This window comes from Myxine glutinosa, chromosome 10, assembly GCF_964187855.1.
Source record: "Myxine glutinosa chromosome 10, kmMyxGlut1.1, whole genome shotgun sequence".
Classification (NCBI taxonomy): domain Eukaryota; kingdom Metazoa; phylum Chordata; class Myxini; order Myxiniformes; family Myxinidae; genus Myxine; species Myxine glutinosa.
Genome location: NC_136270.1, coordinates 11,363,539 through 11,388,018, shown reverse-complemented (window position 1 = coordinate 11,388,018; position 24,480 = coordinate 11,363,539). Strand labels below are relative to the sequence as shown.

General features: G+C 47.1%; 1 protein-coding gene across 2 annotated transcripts in view; it reads right to left on the bottom strand.

The window, feature by feature from the left end:
- LOC137412503 (bone morphogenetic protein receptor type-2-like) overlaps positions 1-24,480 on the bottom strand; it is a 191,851-nt gene that overhangs the window by 98,369 nt on the left and 69,002 nt on the right. Inside the window, exons 1-2 of one of the 2 annotated variants that reach the window (XM_078785328.1) lie at positions 24,066-24,459; positions 17,269-17,451 (exon numbers count right to left, since the gene is read on the bottom strand). Coding sequence is in view for 1 of the 2 variants with exons in the window: in XM_078785327.1 (XP_078641453.1) it covers positions 17,269-17,451 (183 nt within the window). In the remaining variant the exon portion in view is untranslated. Of the gene's footprint in view, positions 1-17,268; positions 17,452-24,065; positions 24,460-24,480 lie in introns of those variants that run through there. The other variant, XM_078785327.1, reaches the window with a different exon arrangement.

Genomic DNA, 24,480 nt, shown 5'->3' with positions numbered 1-24,480 from the left:
CCATCACCAATGGTGCTGTGCTCAGCAGCAATTCAGCCATGAACTTGAAAGCGAACAAAGGTTCTTTTGGGGAACATAAGGACATTGCCTAACAAAGCTGAACAGAATTTGAGAAAACTGCTGCATGCTGACAAAGCAGCAGGCTATGCAGATATTTTTCAAGGCACTGTTAGAAAACTACTTACTAGCAAAACATGCTTGGCATAAAACATGATGCACAGAAACTCATGTACCTCGCAAAAGAGAAGGCACAACCACTTGGAGTCGACAAACTATGATAAAGACTGCGAATGAATAAGAATAACTGCACTTTCCCCTGTCCTGGGCAAACTTTGTAAAGTTGAATTTCTTAGCACACGTAGGCATTTACAACATGAAGCCTGAATCATGCTTATTGAGTGAAATCTTAAATGTAAACATTACATTTAACAAGGATTAAATTGTACAAATCTGTACGCATATTATTAGGTCTCTTGTAGAAAAAGGAATCCTCCCAACGACAAAAGTTTGGCATCGAGTGGCGGTTATGAGTGTAATCGTTGGCTGCAATCATTCTTGACCTTCAAGAGCAAGTGTGCATGAAAGAGAGAAGGAGAGAGTGGAAGAGAGAAGGAGAGAGTGGGAGAGAGAAGGAGAGAGTGGGAGAGAGTGGGCGAGTGGGAGAGAGTGGGCGAGTGGGAGAGAGTGGGCGAGTGGGAGAGAGTGGGCGAGTGGGAGAGAGTGGGTGAGGGAGTGGGCGAGAGAGTGGGCGAGAGAGTGGGCGAGAGAGTGGGCGAGAGAGTGGGCGAGAGAGTGGGCGAGAGAGTGGGCGAGAGAGTGGGCGAGAGTGTGGGCGAGAGTGTGGGCGAGATTGTGGGCGAGAGTGGGAGAGAGAGTGGGAGAGAGAGTGGGAGAGAGAGTGGGAGAGAGAGACCAGAGAGCAGAGAGAGACCAGAGACCAGAGACCAGAGACCAGAGAGAGACCAGAGACCAGAGAGAGACCAGAGACCAGAGAGAGACCAGAGACCAGAGAGAGACCAGAGACCAGAGAGAGACGAGAGACCAGAGAGAGACCAGAGAGAGACCAGAGACCAGAGAGAGACCAGAGACCAGAGAGAGACCAGAGACCAGAGAGAGACCAGAGACCGACCAGAGACCAGAGAGAGACCAGAGACCAGAGAGAGACCAGAGACCAGAGAGAGACCAGAGACCAGAGACCGACCAGAGACCAGAGAGAGACCAGAGACCAGAGACCAGAGAGAGACCAGAGAGAGACCAGAGACCAGAGACCAGAGCCCGACCAGAGACCAGAGACCGACCAGAGACCAGAGACCAGAGAGAGACCAGAGACCAGAGAGAGACCAGAGACCAGAGAGAGACCAGAGACCAGAGACCAGAGACCGACCAGAGACCAGAGACCAGAGACCGACCAGAGACCAGAGACCGACACCAGAGACCGACCAGAGACCGACCAGAGACCAGAGACCAGAGAGAGACCAGAGACCAGAGACCGACCAGAGACCGACCAGAGACCAGAGAGAGACCAGAGACCAGAGAGAGACCAGAGACCAGAGAGAGACCAGAGACCAGAGAGAGACCAGAGAGAGACCAGAGACCAGAGAGAGACCAGAGACCAGAGAGAGACCAGAGACCAGAGAGAGACCAGAGACCAGAGAGAGACCAGAGAGAGACCAGAGAGAGACCAGAGAGAGACCAGAGACCAGAGAGAGACCAGAGAGAGACCAGAGACCAGAGAGAGACCAGAGAGAGACCAGAGAGAGACCAGAGAGAGACCAGAGAGAGACCAGAGACCAGAGAGAGACCAGAGACCAGAGAGAGAGAGACGAGAGAGAGAGAGACGAGAGAGAGAGAGACGAGAGAGAGAGACGAGAGAGATGAGAGACGAGAGACGAGAGACGAGAGACGAGAGACGAGAGACGAGAGACAGAGACAGAGACACAGAGAGAGAGAGAGAGAGAGAGAGAGAGAGAGAGAGAGAAAATAAGAGAAAAGGGAGAGGAGGAGATGGATGTCATGCATCAGGATGGAGTATGGAAAAACAATGCTGGGAAGGCAATGGCAAACCACCCAACATAACTCTTACAAGGAAACTATCAAAATAAATGTATGGTGTATGGTCCATCAAAATTTATTTATTTATTTATATCAAGTAAATTATATATTCTGCACTGTCATTCATCTGCACTATGTTTCATTCTGCACTTTGTCATTTGTTGAGAAAGCAACGCAGTTCCTTCTTGATTTCGTTCTCAACAGATTTCGTTTCCTTCCATTTTGTTTCATTCCCTCCAGATAAGCATTCCTTCCACATTCCATTCCCTCCAGATAGCATTCCTTCCACATTTCATTCCCTTTAAAAAAAAAATCCTGTGGAAGTGCCCAATGCCAGATCATGTGGAGAAAACTACGGAGCAACAAGTTCGTTTTCCATGTCCGGGTAAAAGGCCTATCTTCCACGCATTATATTCTTCAAACCTTTCGCACTCTGAACAATTACACTATATACATTTTTTTTAAAGGAAGAAAGGCGCTTCCTACCAAAAAGTAAACTAGATCAACTCTACTAATTGAATAAATAATCAAGGAGGAGCAGAGCCAGTCAGGCGACGTTTCACCCAAAGATCGTAGAGCGGAGCTTGCGCACGAGTGGCCTATCTTGCTCCGCTCTACGATCTTTGGTTTCACCCGCTTCCCAGCGGGATTCCTCAGGCCAATAAACCCCGATTCTTGGAACATGTACGCCCGATGCGACTGTTCATTTCCGGTCACATGCCGGTGTGCAAGGTAAAATCGAGGAGTTTTTTTTTATTTTCCCAAATCTTAAGCAAATAAACTCAAATCACATCATTAATGGGCTGCTCTGCTCTCTTTATTACTTAGTCGTGATCTGGTTGTACATGTGGAGGTGAGTGGGTAGGTGTGCTTTTGGGGTTTCTGGGGCACGAACCTGGCTGGTTCCGTGTTCAAGTCAGACTTAATGATGTTTGGGTTGTGTTATTGGTGGAGTTTCCGTTAGGTGATGTGCATATGTGGGTGTGGTGTTTGGACCAAGTGCAGTTTATTGCTCACTGCAATAAACTGGTGTTGTACATGTGGTACAATAAACTGGTGTCCAGTTCCTTGCACCATCCAGTTTTTGCCATTTGTATCAAGGTATGTATTGTGTGGGTATGTCAACAATCTCCTCAGTTAGACCACCATCTCGGCACTTGGCGTGCCATGCTTCCAGTATCAATATGTGTAGTTTGCTGGATGTCGTGTCTATGACATGAGCCCCATCAGTCAAATTTGTGGCCAGATTGCAGGCAATGATATGGTGGCTGACTGTCACCTTTCCAAGCCTAACTGCTCAATCATGTTCATCTAGCCTTTGTTTAAAATTTCTTCTAGTTTCACCAATGTGGAATTGGTCACAGTCTCTGCATGACGAATGGTAAACTACTCATGATTTTCCACCAGTTGGTATGTCCTTTCGTTTTGAAATGACATTATGGATAGTGCATAGAGGGTTGTAGGCCCGATTGGGCGAGTGGGAGAGAGTGGGTGAGAGAGTGGGCGAGAGAGTGGGCGAGAGAGTGGGCGAGAGAGTGGGCGAGAGAGTGGGCGAGAGAGTGGGCGAGAGAGTGGGCGAGAGAGTGGGCGAGAGAGTGGGTGAGAGAGTGGGTGAGAGAGTGGGTGAGAGAGTGGGTGAGAGAGTGGGTGAGAGAGTGGGTGAGAGAGTGGGTGAGAGTGGGCGAGAGTGGGTGAGAGAGTGGGTGAGAGAGTGGGTGAGAGAGTGGGTGAGAGAGTGGGCGAGAGAGTGGGCGAGAGAGTGGGCGAGAGAGTGGGCGAGAGAGTGGGCGAGAGAGTGGGCGAGAGAGTGGGCGAGAGAGTGGGCGAGAGAGTGGGCGAGAGAGTGGGCGAGAGAGTGGGCGAGAGAGTGGGCGAGAGTGGGAGAGAGAGTGGGAGAGAGAGTGGGAGAGAGAGAGAGAGAGAGAGAGAGAGACCCGTGTAGTACGGCAGCACACAGTGTCCAATCTACACCAATCTGTGCATCGTGTACTATCTTTCCAATCCTTTCAAAAAGGCCCGTGTAGTACGGCAGCACACAGTGTCCAAGCATGTCTGGCTCCTTCCGTTCTGTCCATTCTGGTTCTTTCAGGGTGGAGTATCCCTTTACTATACACACTTTTGAGTCAGACTCCTCTAACTAATCTGATTTCTTTAATTTCATCGGCTTTGGAAGCAGGCATAGCCCATGCCCGAGCTGCCAATGTCCCTGCTACACTGTGTTTGTGGGTGTTGGGTTGCAGGAATTAAAATCCAGTAATCTGTTGGTGTGGGTTGGTTTGCTGTAAACCAACATATTTAGGTAGCAATCAGGCTTCCGGTGAACCTCCACATCCAAAAAAGCCAAATTGCTTTTCTATTTAAATTTCATTTGTAATGCTAATGCTGGGATATACCTGGCCAAGTTGCCCAATAAGTTGGTCTACAACAGGGGTCAGGAACCTTTTTGACTGGGAGAGCCATAAAAGCCAAATATTTCTAAATATATTTCATTGAGAGCCATATAGTATTTTTAACGTATAATAAATTAAATATGTCTTACTTTTAATGCGACTTCTGGTGCTGCATGGTTTTGCTGATGGCCTTGTAGTCTGGTTCAAACGTGGTGAGGTTGAGCTTCATGCAGGCGTTGAGGCTTCCATCAGTTAAACGTGAGCGTAGGTTGGTCTTAATGTTCCTCATATGCGAGAATGACTGCTCACATGCATATGTAGAGCCAAACATGGTCAATACGGCAATACTCACACGCTGCATTGTGTGGTATGTCACAGGAAGCTCGTTCCAAGTTTTAAGAATCAGCTGGTCTTCAGGTTGAAGATTTTTCATTTCTGTCCACTTGTGTTCCCTCGCCAGCTCTGCTCGCTGTCGCGCAAGACTTTCCAACTCTCCATTAAGTGACTTGAACTTACTCATCCACATGTCTGATGCCTTCAGGTCAGCAACTTCCAGCTCAAAGTCTCCGATAGAGACCCCGGGGATGCATGTCAGGTCGATTTTGTCCACTGCACACTCATGTGGATGAGTGATGAACTTGAAAAGACCAGTGCGCGCACGAAATTCTCCAAAACGTGCTTTGAATGACTGCAGGAGATTGGACGTAAAGCCAGCTAGCTGCTGGAGATCCAGATGTTGAGTGGAGTCACTTGCTAAGCATGCATCTCTAAATTGTTGCAGTCTTTCAAAGTGCAGAAGACGACCTGTTTCAATGTCCCTGAGAAAGACTTCCAGCTTGCTTTCAAATGCAAACACTGCTTGTTGAAGGGATGAGATTGTATTTCCAATACCTTGCATGTTCACATTGAGCTGGTTCAGATGGCCAGTTATGTCCATGAGATAGTGAAACTGCAGGAGCCAGTCAGTGTTGTCTAGCTCAGGATGCTTGACGCCTTTCATTTCAAGAAAAGTCCGGATTTCACTCAGGCAAGCTGCAAAACGGCTGAGCACCTTCCCCCTTGACAACCAACGCACGTTGCTGTGTAAAAGCAGACCGGGATAATGATTCCCAACTTCTTCTAACAGAGCTTTAAACTGGCGATCATTTAAAGCTCGGGCAACAATAAAGTTGACCACTCGAATGACCAGCGACATCACCTCACCAAGCTCCTGGCCACACGTCTGAGCGCAAAGCGCCTCCTGGTGCAGGATGCAATGAAAACTTAGGATGGCTCTCTTTTCATGTTCACGGAGAAGCGCTACAAATCCTTTGTTCTTCCCCAACATACAGGGTGCACCATCAGTACAGACAGAAATAAGTTTATCCATCGGTAGTTTTTTTTCTTTAGCAAACTCCATGAAAGACGTGAATAAATCCTCTCCTCTTGTTGTCCCTTTCATTGGCAAAACAGCCAAGCTTTCCTCACGCAGTGTGTCACCTGCAGCATACCTGGCAATTATACTGCACTGAGATAGATGGCTAACGTCTGTTGACTCATCTAACGCGAGAGAAAAGTATGTCCCGGCGTTTATGTCCTTAATTTGTGTTTCCTCGACTTGATTTGCCATCATGATGCTACGATCGTGCACAGTTCTTGCTGACAGGGGCATGTCTTTTATTCGTTTGATTATCTTGTCTTTATTTGGGAAGTCATCAAACAGTTCATTGGCCACATCAAGCATGAATGTTTTGGCATACTCGCCATCTGTGAATGGCTTTCCATTCCTTACTATTGCCAAAGCACCCGCAAAGCTAGCGGAATTCCCGTCACCTTGCTTGGTCCACACACGTAGTTGCTGCTGACTCGTCTGCACTCTCCGCTGTAGCTCCTCGCATGCCCTTTTCCTGCTGTCCCCCGCTGGACATTTCGATGCAAATGAAGCATGGTGCGTATCGAAGTGCCGCTTTATATTTGACCGTTTCATCGATGCAATTTTATCATTGCATATTAGACATACCGCAGATCCTGCTCTCTCACCAAATGCAAATTCCTCTGTCCACGCAGCCTGGAATGCACGGTAATCATCGTCTTTTTTTCTTTTCGCCATCTTTTCCGTTACAAGGGTTGAAGCGGATAAACTAGTTGGCTATCTGATAAAATTGATTTCTTCACCTTTACAATGACGCGGACATGCTCGCGAGCCATTGGTTCCCGACCCGACCCACGGGTGACCCGTGACCCATGAAATTTATCTTCAAAACTAATTTCTGTTTACTTTAAAATGACACAGTATTATTAAGAAATATCACAAGTATTTTAAAATCAGTTCCAAACTGATTTTTTTTTTTTAATTTTTTTTTTTCAACTCAAAATTGTCTGGGAGCCATATGCCGTCACCGGAAGAGCCATATATGGCTCGCGAGCCATAGGTTCCCGACCGCTGGTCTACAATGTCTCGAGATGTACAATGGCGAAAGCGTCATCCATGTATCTATTCCAGTATTTTGGCAGGCAATTCTCATGAGACTCAAATTAATTTTGTTCAAGTTCCTCCATCACCAAATTGGCCACAACAGCAGAAATTGGTGAAGTCAGCTGTGCCAAATATTTGTCGATAGTGTGTGCCGTCATAGATGAAGGTTTTTTTTTTTTTTTTTTTTTTGTATACAATATCGAGGCTCGTGAAAGAGCGAACATTAATCACACAGAAAGACAAACCGACACATAAAACATATAACATAGGGAGCGGTAGACAAGATGGGGAGAGAGGGGGAAGGACACAAACACAACATTTGAGAGCAGGGACCGAGAGACATGGAGACATCGAGAGATCTGAGAGAGGGCGAGGGCTTTGGCGGGGGGGGGGCGTGGGAATTAGTTAAAATTATAAAATTATAAAATTATAAAATTATAAAAAATAAAGGCGACATCATTTTTCCGATTAGTAGGACCCAGCAGAATACATTTATAGTGGTTGGCCAAAATTAACATGAATTGCACACGAACTTGCATAGCCCCCCCTCCTCCCCCCCCCCCCCCCCATAATAATGTGGGTGGAGGCATATGGGCCGAGAGTGTCGTTCTGGTTAAAAAAAATACAAAGTCGAGGCTCGTGGAAGAGTTAGAATAGAACAAAGGTCGTGCTATTTATACACATCTTCAGCAGGCTGGCAACATCCTCAGTTGTTAAATGGCTGGTTTGACAAGCCATTTTCCAATTGTTAGAATGTTTCAACCGATCGAGAATGACACTCGCCGCTAGATCGACTGGAATATTTGGGAAGAGTGAAACCACATCAAAATATCCCATAGTCTCATCTTCTTGGATTCTAACCTTTCTTATCCTCTCACCAAATTCACCAATGTTCTTGACTGTTTTATAGGTCTTGTCTACAAACCTACCGATGATGCATGCTATGGAGCCAGACAATCGGTAAGATGGAGCATTAACAAAGATAGAGCACCATGAGTCTCAGGGGAACATTCTCTTTGTCGATCCTGGGAAGACAATATAGTCTGGGTGCTGTACCATTGCTGCAGTAGAGCAAATTATAAAAGCAGACATGCCAAGGCTCGGGGTCTATTGGCGAAGAAGGCAAGAGAGCAAGAGAGACCGCTTCTGACCAAGCCAGAACCACAAGAGGGAGCGATTAAAAACGCCGCCGCTCGCCACCAAGCCCAGGACAGACAGAGCGAGAGAGCGAGCAATGGCGGACGTGTCCCTTTTCGCTCCAGCGCTCGAATGTTCAATGATGACGTCGCACTCTAACGAGTCTAACCAATCACCAAGCACCATTCAATCACCTCATTGTTCCTCAACCAATCCTCATTCGGGGCGTGACCTCACGGCCATTCTTGACTGCCCATCGAGAATGTTCGGGGGCGGGCCTGTCAATTACGGTCCTTCGAGGCAGAGTCTAGCCGTCCTTCGGGAATGTTCGGCTGGGCGGGGTGCACTTGCTGGTCGTAATGTCTGGGTATTGTCGGCGATTATGGTTGTTGTTGTAATTGTTGTTGTAATGGCGGCCTTTTATTTTTTATTTCATCTGAAAGAGAAAATCACAGGGAAATTACACACGGGATTATTCTTAAGCCTGACCTAATTAGCAGAGATCCACCCCTCATATGGAGACACATACGACCTTAGCGGACAATCGACCTAACTTAGACACATGAAGGTTTTTTTTCTTCGCGACATTCGGGGCACGCTAATCTATACTATTCTATCTCGACAAAGGTATTTCATTACCTACCCCCACACACGTAATAGTATTTACAAGGCGATTTGTATTCTACAGTGTTCAATAAGGATGACAGGCTGAGTCAACCCCCCTGGCCAGCACCCTAACCATGAAGTCAACACCAGGCTTGCAGATACAATAATGTTGAGTGATGTTGTTTTTGGTGATGGAAAAAAAAAGAAAAAAAAAAAGGAGAAACTTGCTAACATGTCAAATGAAGAGGAAATCAAAGAAAAGTTGAAGGAGATAAATGACGAGCTTATAAGGAAAGACAAAATGATCATAATGGGTGATTTTGACGTTGAAGAAATGAGTTTATCTAATATACTGTACTAGCAGAAGTACCCGGCATTTCTGGGCGGGGGAGGGGAGGGGGGAGGGGAGGGGGGAGGGGAGGGGAATGGGGGGGGAGGGGAGAAGAGGGGGGGAGGGGAGAAGAGGGGGGGAGGGGAGAAGAGGGGGGGGGGAGGGGAGAAGAGGGGGAGGGGGAAGGGGAGAGGGGAGAAGAGGGGGAGGGTGAGAGGGGAGAAGAGGGGGGGATGGGGAGGGTGAGGGATGGGAAGGGGTGGGAGGGGGAGGGTGAGGGATGGGAAGGGGTGGGAGGGGGAGGGGGAGGGGGAGAGGGGAGGGGTAGGGGGGAGGGGAGGGGGAGAGGGGAGGGGTAGGGGGAGGGGAGGGGAAGGGGGGAGGGGGGAGGGGGAGGGGGGAGGGGGAGGGGGGAGGGGGAGGGGGGAAGGGGGAGGGGGGAGGGGGGATGGGGAGGGGGAGGGATGGGAAGGGGGTAGGAGGGGGAGGGGGATGGGAAGGGGGGAGGGGGAGGGGAAGGGGGGAGGGGGAGGGGGCGGGGGAGGGGGAGGGGGAGGGGAGGGGTGGGGGGAGTGGGGAGGGGTGGGGGGAGTGGGGAGGGGTAGGGGGGGAGAGGGGAGGGGTAGGATGGGGGGAGGAGGGGTAGTAGGGGAGGAGGAGAGGTAGTAGGGGAGGGAGAGGTAGTAGGGGAGGGGGAGGGGTAGGGGGGGAGGGGAGGTGGGGAGGGGGAGGGGGGAGGTTACATTACACCGATTTACATTGAAAACTGCTGAAATATGTACGCAACTTCAACTTAGCACAGTTTAGTAAATACTCGAGACAAATCCATGCGGTAAAAGATTGCTGAGAGTTGCTAAGACCTACGACTTAGAAATTCCACCTGGACACACTTCAGGGGGCACTTTCAAAGGGGAGATGTGCTTATTCTTTCTAAAAAATATTTTAGGTGTGGTATAGACACGATATTTGCATGCATCGGTTTCAAAAATCGAGCAAATATGGTAAATATTACTCACGTGAAACCAGGATCCGTCTCGGTGGTAGCCATGAGTGTGTAGATGTCACATGATCAGTCATGAAGAGTGGTTAAGTCCAAAATATGACATACCATGGCATAAAAACGATTTGCCCGCAAAGCATTGCACCGCAACGGCGGTCACACAGTGCCATGCACAGCGTGACGTAAGTAGCGCGCGCAGCACCCCTGGCAGAATTACCGGTCCCTATCAAAGACATTTAATTCATATCGCACAAAATCGACAAAAATCGACACAAAACACGATCGCTTTTCGCTCTGAATTACGTGCAAACGTGTGACGGAAATCACCATCGCCCAGCATCGAATGCCAACCAAGATGGCGCCCGGTAACTGCATCTCCACCTATGTGGAGTGAATGGCAATGGTCACATCACGTGATCGCTCTGAGCAAATCAGTCTAGCAGTGGGGATGGAACATAACGTGATCGCTCTGAGCGAATCAGCGAGCTGCTCGCACTGGCTGAGATTAGCGGGTACTTCGCTGAAATGCGCTGAGGTAAATATGAATAAAAAATATGGATCTCGTCAAATATTGTTTCGGCCATGTTCGTCCCAGGCTCAATGGCCATGTCTATGCCAAATATCAAGCACGTGAGCCTCTCCGTTTGAGTCTATCGGTAACATTACACACACACACACACACACACACACACACACACACACACACACACACACACACACACACACACACACACACACACACACACACACACACACACACACACACACACACACACACACACACACACACACACACACACACACACACACACACACACAAATTGTGTTTTATATATATAGATAAAGAAGTTTGTTTGTGTGTGTGTTTGTTCGTTCGTTTATGCATTCTGACCCTGCAGGAACCAGTGCAACCAAACGTTGCATGGCCTCCTCTTCCGGAGGAAGGTCGAGGAATATGTTTGGATAAAAAAAATAGAACACAAAAATTAAATCAGTTAATTGACCTTCAGGCCTTGATCGGGTATTGTGCTGATACACTGCCTGTGTTTTTGTCTCGTGAGTGTTCGAGCAATACGTTTTGTGATTGTCATGTCGGAAATATTTTAATACAGAGTGGCCACAAAGACCCTATGCATAATAGTTTGTCCTCTGTTACTTATTTGTTACCCTCGCCAGAGGAGAGGGTATTGCATTTGACTCCGTTTGTTTGTTGCCTGTCTGTTTGTTTGTTTGTCCGCACAGAATCAATATGATTTTCTCTGCAACCGTTGGTCCGATTGACAGTAAATTTTCACCATATATGTGCAACTCCACCTGTATAATTTTTTAATGATAATTATGACATCATAGGAGACGTGGTTCGGCCGCCATCTTGGAAAAACCGAAAATAATTGCACCTCTAAATCTCTGAAAGCCCTGCATAGAAAAAACAAAAAATGTCATAGGTGCCTCCATTATGACGTCATAATTCGACAAGTACAAAACTTCATCCGATCAAGATGACATTTCTTGAGCGTCATGTGGGCATAAATTGGTGGAGGAAAAAAATGATGGCGTCATTGGTCACGTGGTTCGGCCGCCATCTTGGAAAAACAGAAAAAAATTGCACCTCTATATCTCCGAAAGCACTGAATTAAAAAAATTGAGACATGGCTCATTGTAAAGAACTCTCCATGTGGAATAACATCTGTTAATGATGTCATAGGTGCCTCCAGTATGACATCATAATTCGACAAGTACAAAACTTCATCCGATTAAGATGAAATTTCTTGAGCATAATCTAGGGATAAATTGGTGGAGAAAAAAAAATTACTGATGACGTCATCAGTCACGTGGTTCGGCCGCCATATTTGTTTTAACACAAAAGCCTTAAAAACCACTGAAAACATCCCGGCGAGGGTCTGCAATCTCTGATTGCTCTTTCTTGTTTTACTTGTTTTCCAGGTACAACCTCAACATGCCGGACACCAGTGAGTACACGATAGAAGAGAGATTACTTGTGTTTGGGTTCACGACTGCGTGCGAGAAGGAGCAAGTTTTGAAGACATTAGGACAAGATTTTCGCAGAGGTTCGATAAACCAGCTCCTACGCGCGACACAATGCGGGCATGGGAGAAGAGGGCTTTTCAACAGGGAGTGTCCTTGATTTGACTCAATTTAGAGCAAGGCTCTTCTGCACCGATTTCCCACAATTAAATCAAGACGAAGCGTATTTTTTTTCGGATGAGTGTGCTATTTACCTCAGCAATCGATCCAGGAATGTTCATTTTTGGTGCAAAGAAAATCCTCATTTTTATGAGGAAATTAAACAGCATCCTCTTCATGTCATGATGTGGGCATCAATTTTCGAAGATCACTTGTTAGGGCCATATTTTTTCGATACAAGTGTCAATCACACTGCTTATTTGAACATGCTTCAGACGTAGTTTGTTCCACAACTTGCGTGTGAGAAGTCTCGAGGCAACAGCTATCCTGCAGCAAGATGGTGCACCAGCACATTATGCTCTCGCATTTGAAGAATATCTCGACGACAAATTCAGTGGACGATTGATTGGACGTGGATACAAGATAGTGAGGCCTTCTCAAAGTCCGGACTAAACACCATGTGACAACTCGCTTTGGGGCATTGTGAAAGAGGAAATTTCTCATCTCCGCCTAACAACAGTTGAAGACCTCAAAACAGCTGTCAGGGACTGCTTTTATGACCTCCAACCCTCAACATGGAAGAAAATGTCCTGAAGAACATGGCGAAAAATTCAAATTTGTGCGGAGAATGGAGGGGAGCATACAGATAAAGTCTAACTAAATTCTAACTGCGTGCATAAGGACTTTGTGGCCACTCGTACATATTTCCTTGAATTTCCCTGGGCAATGCCAGGTTCTTCAACTAGCAATATTATAAAAGATGAGTGAGGAGTATTTTAACAAAGCACAGACAAAGAAAGGAATAGATACAATATGAATTAATTTTCATCCGAAGTAAATGGTAGTCTCTAATAAACTTGTGTTTAACTCTGCGTTGGGGGGGAGGGAGAGGGGGGGGGGGGTGGAGAGGGGAAACTCAGTGTTTCATGAAGATGTTACTTAATCTTTTGAAGAGGATATGACTATTACACATCTGGATGCAAATAAATGATACGAATATTATATACATTCAGCAGCAGCAGAAAGCAGATTTCTGTATGACAAATTAATTGTACAAGATTGTATAAGCTTTTAAACAAAATTGTATCCTTTGGATTTCAAGTAACATTTAATTTTTCCAAGTGATAACAATAAAGATATCTTTCAAATAACTTGTATTGAAGGTTGCATTGCAAATATTTATCGGAAAAATCTAAAGAAATTATTATTTTCTGAATGAAGTCTTGTGAGGTCAGGGATATAGCATTTTTATGATCTTCCATGCACAGATATGGACTTGGAAAGTAATTACCGATTTTTTTGGTGAACAAGTAGATACTTTTCCTCCCGGAAGTCCGGGCCTCGACTTGTACTCAGAATCGACTTATCGATGGTTTAAGACATTGAATTGCATGAATGAAAATAAATTGCAAAGTGTGATATTTTCTGAAATAAATTGTATAATTGTTAATTTCAAACACACGAAAGCGAGGTTTCACTTAATGTCATGGATGCATTCCCTGAAAGAGCAACATTAAGCAGACAAAATATTCCCATAGACAGAGTTATTGGGCGGTTTGGGGGGGGGGGCCGGGGGATGAGAGTGGGGATGCGTTCCCAGGGCACATTTTCGATCACCCTAACATAATTTTTACTTCAGTTAACTACATTTCAGAGATATATATAAAGCATATCAATAAAGAAGAAGAGGTCTGGGGTGTGAAGAGAATGACAGAGATCTGTAATGTGGTGGTGAAAGAAGGCCGCATTCCAGTGGATTGGGAACTGAGTACCCTCGTCCCTCTATACAAGGGGAAAGGTGACCCTCTGGAGTGTGGCTCGTACCGAGCGATAAAGTTATTGGAGCATGGAATGAAGGTATTGGAAAGGGTGTTGGAGAGGAGGATAGGAAGAAGGTGAAGATCGACGAAATGCAGTTTGGATTTATGCCAGGAAGAGGAACGACAGACATGCTCTTTATTGTGAGGCAGTTGCAGGAGAAGTACATGGAGAAGAGGAAGAAGTTGTTTCTTGGGTTTGTTGATCTGGAGAAAGCATTCGATAGGGTTCCACGCGAAGTATTGACATGGGCATTGAGGAAGTTAGGAGTGGAGGAATGGTTGATCAGAGTAGTGATGGCAATGCACAAAAGAGCGCGCACAGCTGTAAGGACGAAGGACGGGAACAGTGGTGAGTTTGAGGTGAAGGTGGGAGTGCATCAGGGGTCGGTACTAAGTCCACTACTATTTGTAGCTGTGATGGAGGTGCTGGCTCAGAACGTAAAGGAGGGTTTACCATGGGAGTTGTTGTATGCAGATGATCTGGTGTTGATTGCAGAAAGTATGGATGGACTGAAGGAAAAGATGAACAAGTGGAAGGAATGTATGGAGCCAAATGGTCTAAAGGTGAATATAGGAAAGACGAAGGTGATGGCAAGTGGTAAAGCATATGGTGAGGTGGAAAGAACTTGGAAGTGGCCATGTGCTGTGTGCAGGAAGGGTGTCGGAGTGAACTCCATTCAATGTACAATGTGCGCTGAGTGGGTTCATCAAAAATGTAGTGGTCTGAGAGGGTCATTAACCAGTGTGGCAGCTACATTCAAAGGTAAGGTGTGCACAGAGGGAGCTGCAGATGGAGGAAATGTTGAGTTGGATCTTGGAGATGGCATGAAGCTGGAAGGTGTGAAAACATTTTGCTACCTCGGAGACATGCTGAATGGAGAAGGTGGATCAGACTCGTCCACGGTTGCAAGAGTGAGATGTGCATGGAAGAAGTTTCGGGAAATGAGTGGCATGCTGATGAGGAGGGGAGTGTCGTTGAAGCTGAAGGGAAAGGTGTATGCTGCATGTGTGAGAAGTGTTATGATTTATGGGAGCGAGACATGGGTAATGAACGTAGAGCAGCAACGAAGGCTGGAAAGGGTGGAAATGCGAATGGTTCGGTGGATGTGTGGAGTATCGTTGAGAGAGAGAGGAAGACAAATGATGAATTGCGAAAGATGATGGGAATAGAGCCTGTGATTGATGCTGTGAAGAGAAACAGTTTGAGATGGTTTGGTCATGTGTTGAGGAAGGATGAAAGTGACTGGTTGAGAAGAGTGATGGAAATGAATGTAGAAGGAAGTAGAGGACGGGGAAGACCGAAAAAGACTTGGCTAAAGATGGTGGAAGAAGAAATGCGGGCAAGGGGGTTAACAAGGAGAGATGCAGAAAATAGGGCAAAATGAAGAAGATTGTCATGGGGACCGCAAGGCTAACCTGCGCTCTAGCAGGGAAAATGGCCTTAAAATGCATGTTGTTGTTGTTTTATATCAATAAAGAAGAAATGAAATATACAAATGGACATTTAAATGAACAGTTACAGGGGACACAAACCACAATGTGGGGCTGAGATTGCTTGTCAGGATGGGAGGTGCTGGTATGGAGTGGAGGGTTTACAGAGAGGGAGATTAGGCATTCATGTCTTGAATGGACTGCTCAAATAATTTGTGGGCTCGAAAGGCAAATCGCACGGTGAACCTGGCCCTAATTGGGCTTTCGGGTAGGTCGGAATCGAGAAATCACTGACTGAGCTATCGAACGTGCTGTGCAGTGAATCCGTTGTGGAGAAGTTATCACCGAGGTGCCAAGGGATTGTGTGATCAGAGGACCGTTGATTAATATGAATACACAAAGACAAATCTTGTGTGGAGAAAACCAGGAAGGCTAATCGTGGCTGCAAAGCTAGGTGGACAAATATTGAATGCTTCTATTACAATATATGTCAGGTGTTCATTTTATTTATCAAGGAGTAGTGAACTCTGTCAAAATGTAATATGGTATGAGCCAGTACTATTAATGATTCTGTAGCTTGTTTTAAATACTGTACCTATATGATATGATAGCTATGATAACAAACATGTTGAAAAACTATTTACATTCCCAATTTATCTGAAAGGTCAACCCACAAAGTAATTCAAATAATTCACACAAAACAGCTCATTAATATTCATGACCCTGGAAGTACCGTAGAACCGTTATCTGCAAATAACTTATGGCAGTGGTAGACGATGCATTGTGATCGTCAGGGAGGAATTATCACCTCTATTGTTCTGACTGACAGTTTTGCTAACTACCGCAGTTGATTTTGCTTCGTCTTATACTCCAAATAGACTTGGCTATGAATGAAGGAAAGAAAAATGGAGAAATTAGCCAATTCGAATTGTACTTCACATCAAGTTATAGACTTAAAAATACAGCAAGTACTCTTTTGTCTTATATACTGCTATTGTCCTTGTGTGAATGAATATGAATGAATGATGGTTTTAAGGCCATTTTTCCCCGCGAGAGCGCGGCTAGCCTTGCGGGCCCCATGAAAATCATGGTTCCCTATTTGAGGCAATGTTTTTATGACCGGATGCTCTTCCTGGCGCCAACCCTTCGTCGCCTCTTACGATGCGCAGGGATATGGTGTCCCTATTCTAAACCGGGGTACACACCGTGATCATTCATCCGAGCAAGCTGGTACTCAATTTGCCGACCTCGGAAGGATGACGGGCTGAGTCAACCCCCCTGGTGTTAATTTAGCGATCGACCGGGATTCGAACTCAGGATCCTCGGATCCCAAGCCGGCACCCTAACCGCTAAGCCAACACCAGGCTTGCTATTGTCCTTGTGTAAGGGACCAAAAAGTTCCAGACAAAGGGATATGTGATTATCACACATAAAATACATCAATCTATTAATTAAGGACCAGCACAGACATTCCATTTTGTCACAAACAATGGAAGTTGTTAAAAACCATCACAATCCTTCAAGATCAAATCTGGTGGGACCAAATCCTGCACATTCGAAAAACTGCAGAGGAGATTACAGAGCTCACACATACAGGTAAAAAGACTTTAGCAGTTACTAGAAGATCACCTTATATGGTCACTAAATTGGTCAGCCTGCAGAGGTACATGACCACGGATGAGAAAAATCGAAATGTTTTTCAAAAGGGCGCATTTTGGATAACGCTTCTGCAAATAACTTATGGCAGGGAATGCATTAAAAACATGTTTAAAGAAACAGCAATGGCTGTTAATAATCATTCCAGGGACAGCATCACACATCTTAGTATTATGCAAGCAAGAGTAAAATCAAAGGCAACAACCTCAACTCCATCTAATATGATTGCCATTATGAATTTGTACCTAGTGGTAGACTGTTAGTGGGCAGAGGAACAGGTACATAGACTTCGGTAAAATTCTGGTTGCAAAGGCTGGAATTGCAACAGCAGAACCGAGCTCTTCCTTTGAGGATGCTCGGTGGTGGAGCAGACACGAGGCATTCTGAATGACGGCAATCCCATTTCTCACCAGGGTGCAGCCAGCATCCTGCAAAAAAAACATATTAATGGGGAATGCAGGTTGTGCAAATATGAATGAATGATCGTTTCAAGGCCATTTTCCCCGCTATAGCAGGGGTTAGCCTTGCGGGCCCCATGACAATCATGGTGCTCTGTTTGAGGCAATGTTTTTATGGCCGGATGCCCTTCCTGACGCCAACCCTTAGTCGCCTCTTACGATGCGCAGGGATACGGTGTACCTATTCTAAACCGGGGTACACACCGGGATCATTCATCCCAGCAAGCTGGTACTCAATTTGCCGACCTCGGAAGGATGACAGGCTGAGTCAACCCCCCTGGCGTTAATTCAGCGATCGACCGGGATTCGAAACCATGATCCTAGGATCCCAAGCCTGCACCCTAACCGCTAAACCAACACTTCTTCCGGTTCCGGTCCGGTCTGCGAGAGGACGCTGGCGTTATTTGTTCGCCGCTTCTCTGACTGGGTCATTGTATATAGTCTGCTTTTCTGGTGGTCGTGGCAGCTTTTTGGCCATTGGGTCTGCTCTCTGCTCGGTCCGGGCTCTGCTCCCGGCTTTGCCTGCCCCGCTCTTCCACCGTTGCCTCAGGCCCGCTCCCGGGGCGTCTTACGCCTCTCCTACCCTTTGCTGTCTTGTTTGCGGCTGCGGTTGCGCGTGGACGAGGGCGGTTTGCCGCTGAAACACCACGAGGCCGGGGTGAGCAAGACACCCGGTTTGCTGCTGCAGCCTTTGCTGTCTTGGTTTGTGGCTGCGGTCGTTTGCCGCTGCGGCCTTTCCTGTCTTGGTTTGCCGCTGCGGCCTTTCCTGTCTTGGTTTGCCGCTGCGGCCTTTCCTGTCTTGGTTTGCCGCTGCGGCCTTTCCTGTCTTGGTTTGCCGCTGCGGCCTTTCCAGTCTTGGTTTGCCGCTGCGGCCTTTCCAGTCTTGGTTTGCCGCTGCGGCCTTTCCTGTCTTGGTTTGCCGCTGCGGCCTTTCCTGTCTTGGTTTGCCGCTGCGGCCTTTCCTGTCTTGGTTTGCCGCTGCGGCCTTTCCTGTCTTGGTTTGCCGCTGCGGCCTTTCCTGTCTTGGTTTGCCGCTGCGGCCTTTCCTGTCTTGGTTTGCCGCTGCGGCCTTTCCTGTCTTGGTTTGCCGCTGCGGCCTTTCCTGTCTTGGTTTGCCGCTGCGGCCTTTCCTGTCTTGGTTTGCCGCTGCGGCCTTTCCTGTCTTGGTTTGCCGCTGCGGCCTTTCCTGTCTTGGTTTGCCGCTGCGGCCTTTCCTGTCTTGGTTTGCGGCTGCGGTCGTTGAGCCCGGTCTGCACGTCCTTGGCCTTCACGCCCTGCACGTCCCGCACTGGCAAGGCCTGCTCGTCCTCCTCGGCCTTGGCCTCATCCTCGTCCCCTTCACTCCTGCCTGGCATGGCTCGAAGGTACTCCGCCGCAAGGCTTCTCCTGCTCAACACTCACTCCACCCCATCATGCATCTCTGCAATCAAATACCACGGACTCCTGCGATGACCCAGATACATTCATAGAGGCTCTGGTCGCAAGTTTGTTTACTCACAAACAGGTCACTCCATTCCCGTACTCTGGTAAGCTCAGCGCACTCCCACTCATCGACTACGTCACCGCAGCAACGCACACGATCGCGCCTCCTGTCTGCAAACCCTGGCAAAATCACCCGAGTTCATCCCCACCGTACAAAGCAACATCAAGCTCACCCTGTTCAATACCCGGTCCCTCAACAACAAAAGCCACATCCTGAACGACTACATTCTGGACAATAAACTGGACTTTCTCTGTCTCACTGAAACCTGGCAACAACCTCTGGACTACTTCTCACTCAACCTCACTACACCCAATGGATATTCATACATCAATAAACCACGCTCGGAGGGCAGAGGTGGTGGAATTGCCGTAATTTACCGACAGGACATCAAGACCAGCCTCATCTCCATCTCATCTGCTCCATCATTTGAACACCTGGCTTTTAAACTCTCTGGTCACACACAGTCAGTCATGGCAGTCGTCTACCGCCCTCCCAAACCACACCCATCATTCCTGTCTGACTTCTCTTACTTTCTGACCCAGCTCTGTTCCTTCTCCCCCTCAATCCTCCTCCTCTGTGATTTCAATATCCACATGGACTCCACTGACTCCACAGCCTGGTGTTGGCTTAGCGGTTCGGTTGCTGGCTTGGGATCCTAGGATCCTGGGTTCGAATCCCGATCGATCGCTGAATTAACACCAGGGGGGTTGACTCAGCCTGTCATCCTTCCGAGGTCGGCAAATTGAGTACCAGTTCACTGGTAATTCCCTGTGTTTTGTAAAAAGGCGACAAACAGGGTTGGCGGCAGGAAGGGCATCCGGCCATAAAACATTGCTTCAAAAAGGGGACCAACAAAAACAACAACAACCACGGTGCCCGAAAAAGGCCAACCCCCGCTTTGCGGGGAAAAATGGCCTCCAAAGGTGGTTTTTTACTCCACTGACTCCACAATAACCACTGACTTCACTGATTTACTCACCTGCTTTAACCTCACTCAACATGACAACTTTCCTACCCATAACCGTGGTCACATTCTGGACCTTGTCTGCTGTACTGGACTAATTTTGCACCATCTCTCTAGCTCTGACCTCACCTTCTCTGACCACTATGACCATCAACATCCCCACCCCAGCACCAAGGCATTATCGCATTATCAACTTCCGTAAGCTAAACTCTCTTTCACCTACCTCATTCTCATCCACCCTCTCTGAAAAAATGTCCACTTCTCCCTTCGTTGACCTCCACACCCCTTCTGACCTCACTGACTACGACAACCACACTCTCTCCTTCTGCCTCGACCAGCTTGCACCTATAAAAACCAAAACAGTTTCTTTCACCCTTTCTGCTCCCTGGTTTACCCCTGAACTCCGCCTGATGAAAACTCGTGCTCGCCAACTTGAAAGACTCCGCAATAAAACAGGTCTCACAATTCACTCCCAAGCCTACAAGGACCACCTGCAGCACTACAAAGATGCCCTCTCCCATGCCCGCTCCGCCTACTACTCTCAAATTATCCACTCTGGCTCCGGAAACCCAAAAGCACTCTTCTCTACAATAAACAAACTCCTCAGCCCCCTGGACACCACCACCCAGTCATTCAGAGTAGACAACTGCATCTCCTTCCTTTCATTCTTCCAAAGCAAAATTGACAACATCTACAACAGCTTAACCACCACCGCACCTGCTCCCCCTCAAACCACCTGCCCCCCCTTATCCTGCCAACCCCTGTCTCAGTTCTCCCCAGTCTCCCCTACTGACCTCTCTGAACTCCTCATAGGAATGAAAACTGCCACCTGTACTCTGGACCCCATCCCCTCCAGCTTTGTCAAGGCCTCCCTTCCTGCTCTCTCTCCACTTATCACTGCAACAATAAACTCCTCCCTATCTACAGGCATCGTCCCACCATCCCTCAAAATTGCTGCTGTTACCCCCATTCTGAAAAAACCTGGACTCAACCCTGACACCCTAAATAACTTCAGACCCATCTCCAACCTACCCTTTCTGTCAAAAGTTTTGGAACGCGCTGTAGCCACTCAACTCAAACATCACCTCTCTGCCACTTCTCCTCTCTGCCAAATATGAACACTGCATTCAACCTGTATGAAACATTCCAATCCGGGTTCCGCTCCAACCACAGTACTGAAACTGCTCTCCTCAAAATCACCAACGACCTTCTCCTCTCCTCTGACGCCGGCAACCTCAACATTCTCATCCTCCTCGACCTCAGCGCCGCCTTTGACACCATCAATCACACCATCCTCCTCACCCGACTTGAAACCACCTTTAACATTACCGGCACTGCCCTCTCTTGGATCAAATCATACCTCTCTGACAGACGCCAGTTCATCTCCATCAATAACTGCAAATCCCCCACTGCTCCCCTCCCCCAAGGTGTCCTCCAAGGTTCAGTTCTCGGTCCCCTCCTCTTCATCCTGTACCTGTCCCCCCTTGGTCACTTAATCCGCCGTCATTGTCTCCAATTCCACTGCTTCGCCGATGACATCCAGCTTTTCATCTCCACCAAGCCAATCTCCACCGCCACCCACTCTATCCTGACAAACTGCATCACTGAAATAAAATCCTGGCTTCAAATCAACTTCCTCAAACTTAACTATGATAAATCTGAAATAATCATCATTGGCCCAAAAACGCTCACCAAATCCACCCATAACTTCGCCCTCAACATTGACGGTTTCCCAGTATCCGCCTCCACTCACATCCGGAATCTTGGCATCATCTTTGATCAAACCCTCTCCTTCGACAAATACACTAAACAAATCACAGAAGACAGCCTGCTTTCACCTGAAAAACATCGCCCGTCTCCGTCCATCCCTCTCCTCCACGGCTGCAGAAACCCTCATCCACGCCTTCATCACCTCCCGTCTGGACTACTGCAACAGCCTCCTCTATGGTTCACCCTCAATAATCATCAATAAACTCCAATACATTCAGAACTCCGCTGCCCGTCTACTCACCCATTCCCGGACCCATGACCACATCACCCCCGTCCTTTATAAGCTTCACTGGCTCCCCATCCCCCAGAGAATCCAGTACAAAATCCTCCTCTTGACCTACAAAGCCCTCCATAACCTGGCCCCATCCTACCTGACTGACCTCCTCTCCAGACACACTCCCACCCGCAACCTCCGCTCTGCTGGTGCCAACCTCCTGTCCCCCCGCCCCCATCCAGACCAAATTCAGATCCTGGGGGGACAGGGCCTTCTCCATCGCTGCTCCCACCCTCTGGAACTCACTACCTCACACCACACCATCAGAGACTCCTCCTCACTCACCACATTCAAAACATCACTCAAGACCTACCTGTTCAACACTGCATTCAACATTTAACCCACAGCATTTAACCCCCGACTATCTCTTCTCCTTCTCCTTCCTTTGATTATTTACCTATTTATTTTTGTCTTTTTGCACTTGTTTTTTGTACTCTGTCAAAGCGTCTTTGGGCTTCTTGAAAAGCGCTATATAAAATAAATATATTATTATTATTATTAACACCAGGTTGTGCAAATATGAAGGAAAGTTAATTTTTTTTCGTGAAGCTTTCGTTTTCGAAAAGATTTCGTGACCCACTTCTAGTATCTACCTAAAATTTTGCAAAGATTTAGATAAAAAAATCACTGAGAAAGAATTTCAGTGACAATTCACAACCTTTCAGTGCAAAAAGTTGCACATTAATTAGTTATGCTAATTAGCAAAATCTATAGCGCCATCTTGTGTCCATTATTATATAGTGTACAACTGAATGGGAATTCTAAATATAAAGTATGTTGTCTATGTAGAGATGGGGAAACAGTCCAGGAGTTTGGGTGATCGAGGTCCTACACCCCCCCCCCCCCAGCCCACACACACACACACACACCGCCCCCCCCCACACCCCCACCCCCCCCCCCCCCCCCCCACACACACACACACACACACACACACACACACACACACACACACACACACACACACACACACACACACACACACACACTCTGTGTACTCTGTCAAAGCGTCTTTGGGCTTCTTGAAAAGCGCTATATAAAATAAATATATTATTATTATTATTAACACCAGGTTGTGCAAATATGAAGGAAAGTTAATTTTTTTCGTGAAGCTTTCGTTTTCGAAAAGACTTTGTGACCCACCTCTAGTATCTACCTAAAATTTTGCAAAGATTTAGATAAAAAAATCACTGAGAAAGAATTTCAGTGACAATTCACAACCTTTCAGTGCAAAAAGTTGCACATTAATTAGTTATGCTAATTAGCAAAATCTATAGCGCCATCTTGTGTCCATTATTATATAGTGTACAACTGATTGGGAATTCTAAATATAAAGTATGTTGTCTATGTAGAGATGGGGAAACAGTCCAGGAGTTTGGGTGATCGAGGTCCTAAACCCCCCCCCCCCCCCACACACCCCCCAACCCCCCCCACACCCCACCCCCCCCCCCACACACACACACACACACACACACACACACACACACACACACACACACACACACACACACACACACACACACACACACACACACACACACAAAATATTTACCAGAAGATGGCCATTCCAATTTTAATATCAAACTGAGTGATATATATAATATATATAGATATATATATTTTAATTCTTCATGAACTGAAATTAATTATCAAACTAGTTATCCAAGCTATTATTAAAAATGATTTGGAATGTTATAAAAAATAACATTTTTTATGATGTAAATCAGGTGTTGTAAACGCAGCCAGGTGAAGTGAAGTGAATGAATGAATTGATTAATGCAAGACTTGTTAAGTGTTTACAGTACCGTTCATAAACATACAGAGCACGACCTCGACCGTTCATAAACATACAGAGCACGACCTCGACTGTTTCTCTTCCGCCATTAGAGGTTTTATATGACACATCGACGTCCTCGAGCGAATCGTTTGCGAAAGTTGTTAACGGGATGACATTGGAAACAACATACTTCGTAGTCGACGAAAGGTTTCGCTCCCTTGTGGATATTGGTCCAGACCACGTGAGCTCTCGGCACGACCTACAGGTGGAGCCGACCCCCAAGACAGAAGACGTACAAAGTCAGCTAGCTGAGCCACACCTGTGCAGGTGCTTTTTCATCGAAGCACTTCTTGGCGCCCAGCGTGTCCACAGGTGCGTCCTTGGCTTGCCGCATGGTCTGCATGTTCTCCAGCTGTTCCCGCCAACGCAAAGGTTCCCAGCACTTTGTCCCATTTCCCTCAGAATCCACATGTTGCTCATAACGAACCGTGACCCGATTCCACCATGTCGACTTGCTCGGGTCGACCTGCTCCTCTATTAACGTGCAGCTGTTGGCGCCACGGGCACGAGGCTCCGAGATGCTCTCGTTCGTCTGGTCAACATCATCCTGACATTTGCAACCAAAACATATAATTCCATGGCCTTCCTTCACCTTCCATGGCTGCATCTGACTACATGTAAGTCGCCATGACAGCTGCGGTAGCACTGTATGTACAGTCAGAAACGAAGCGCGC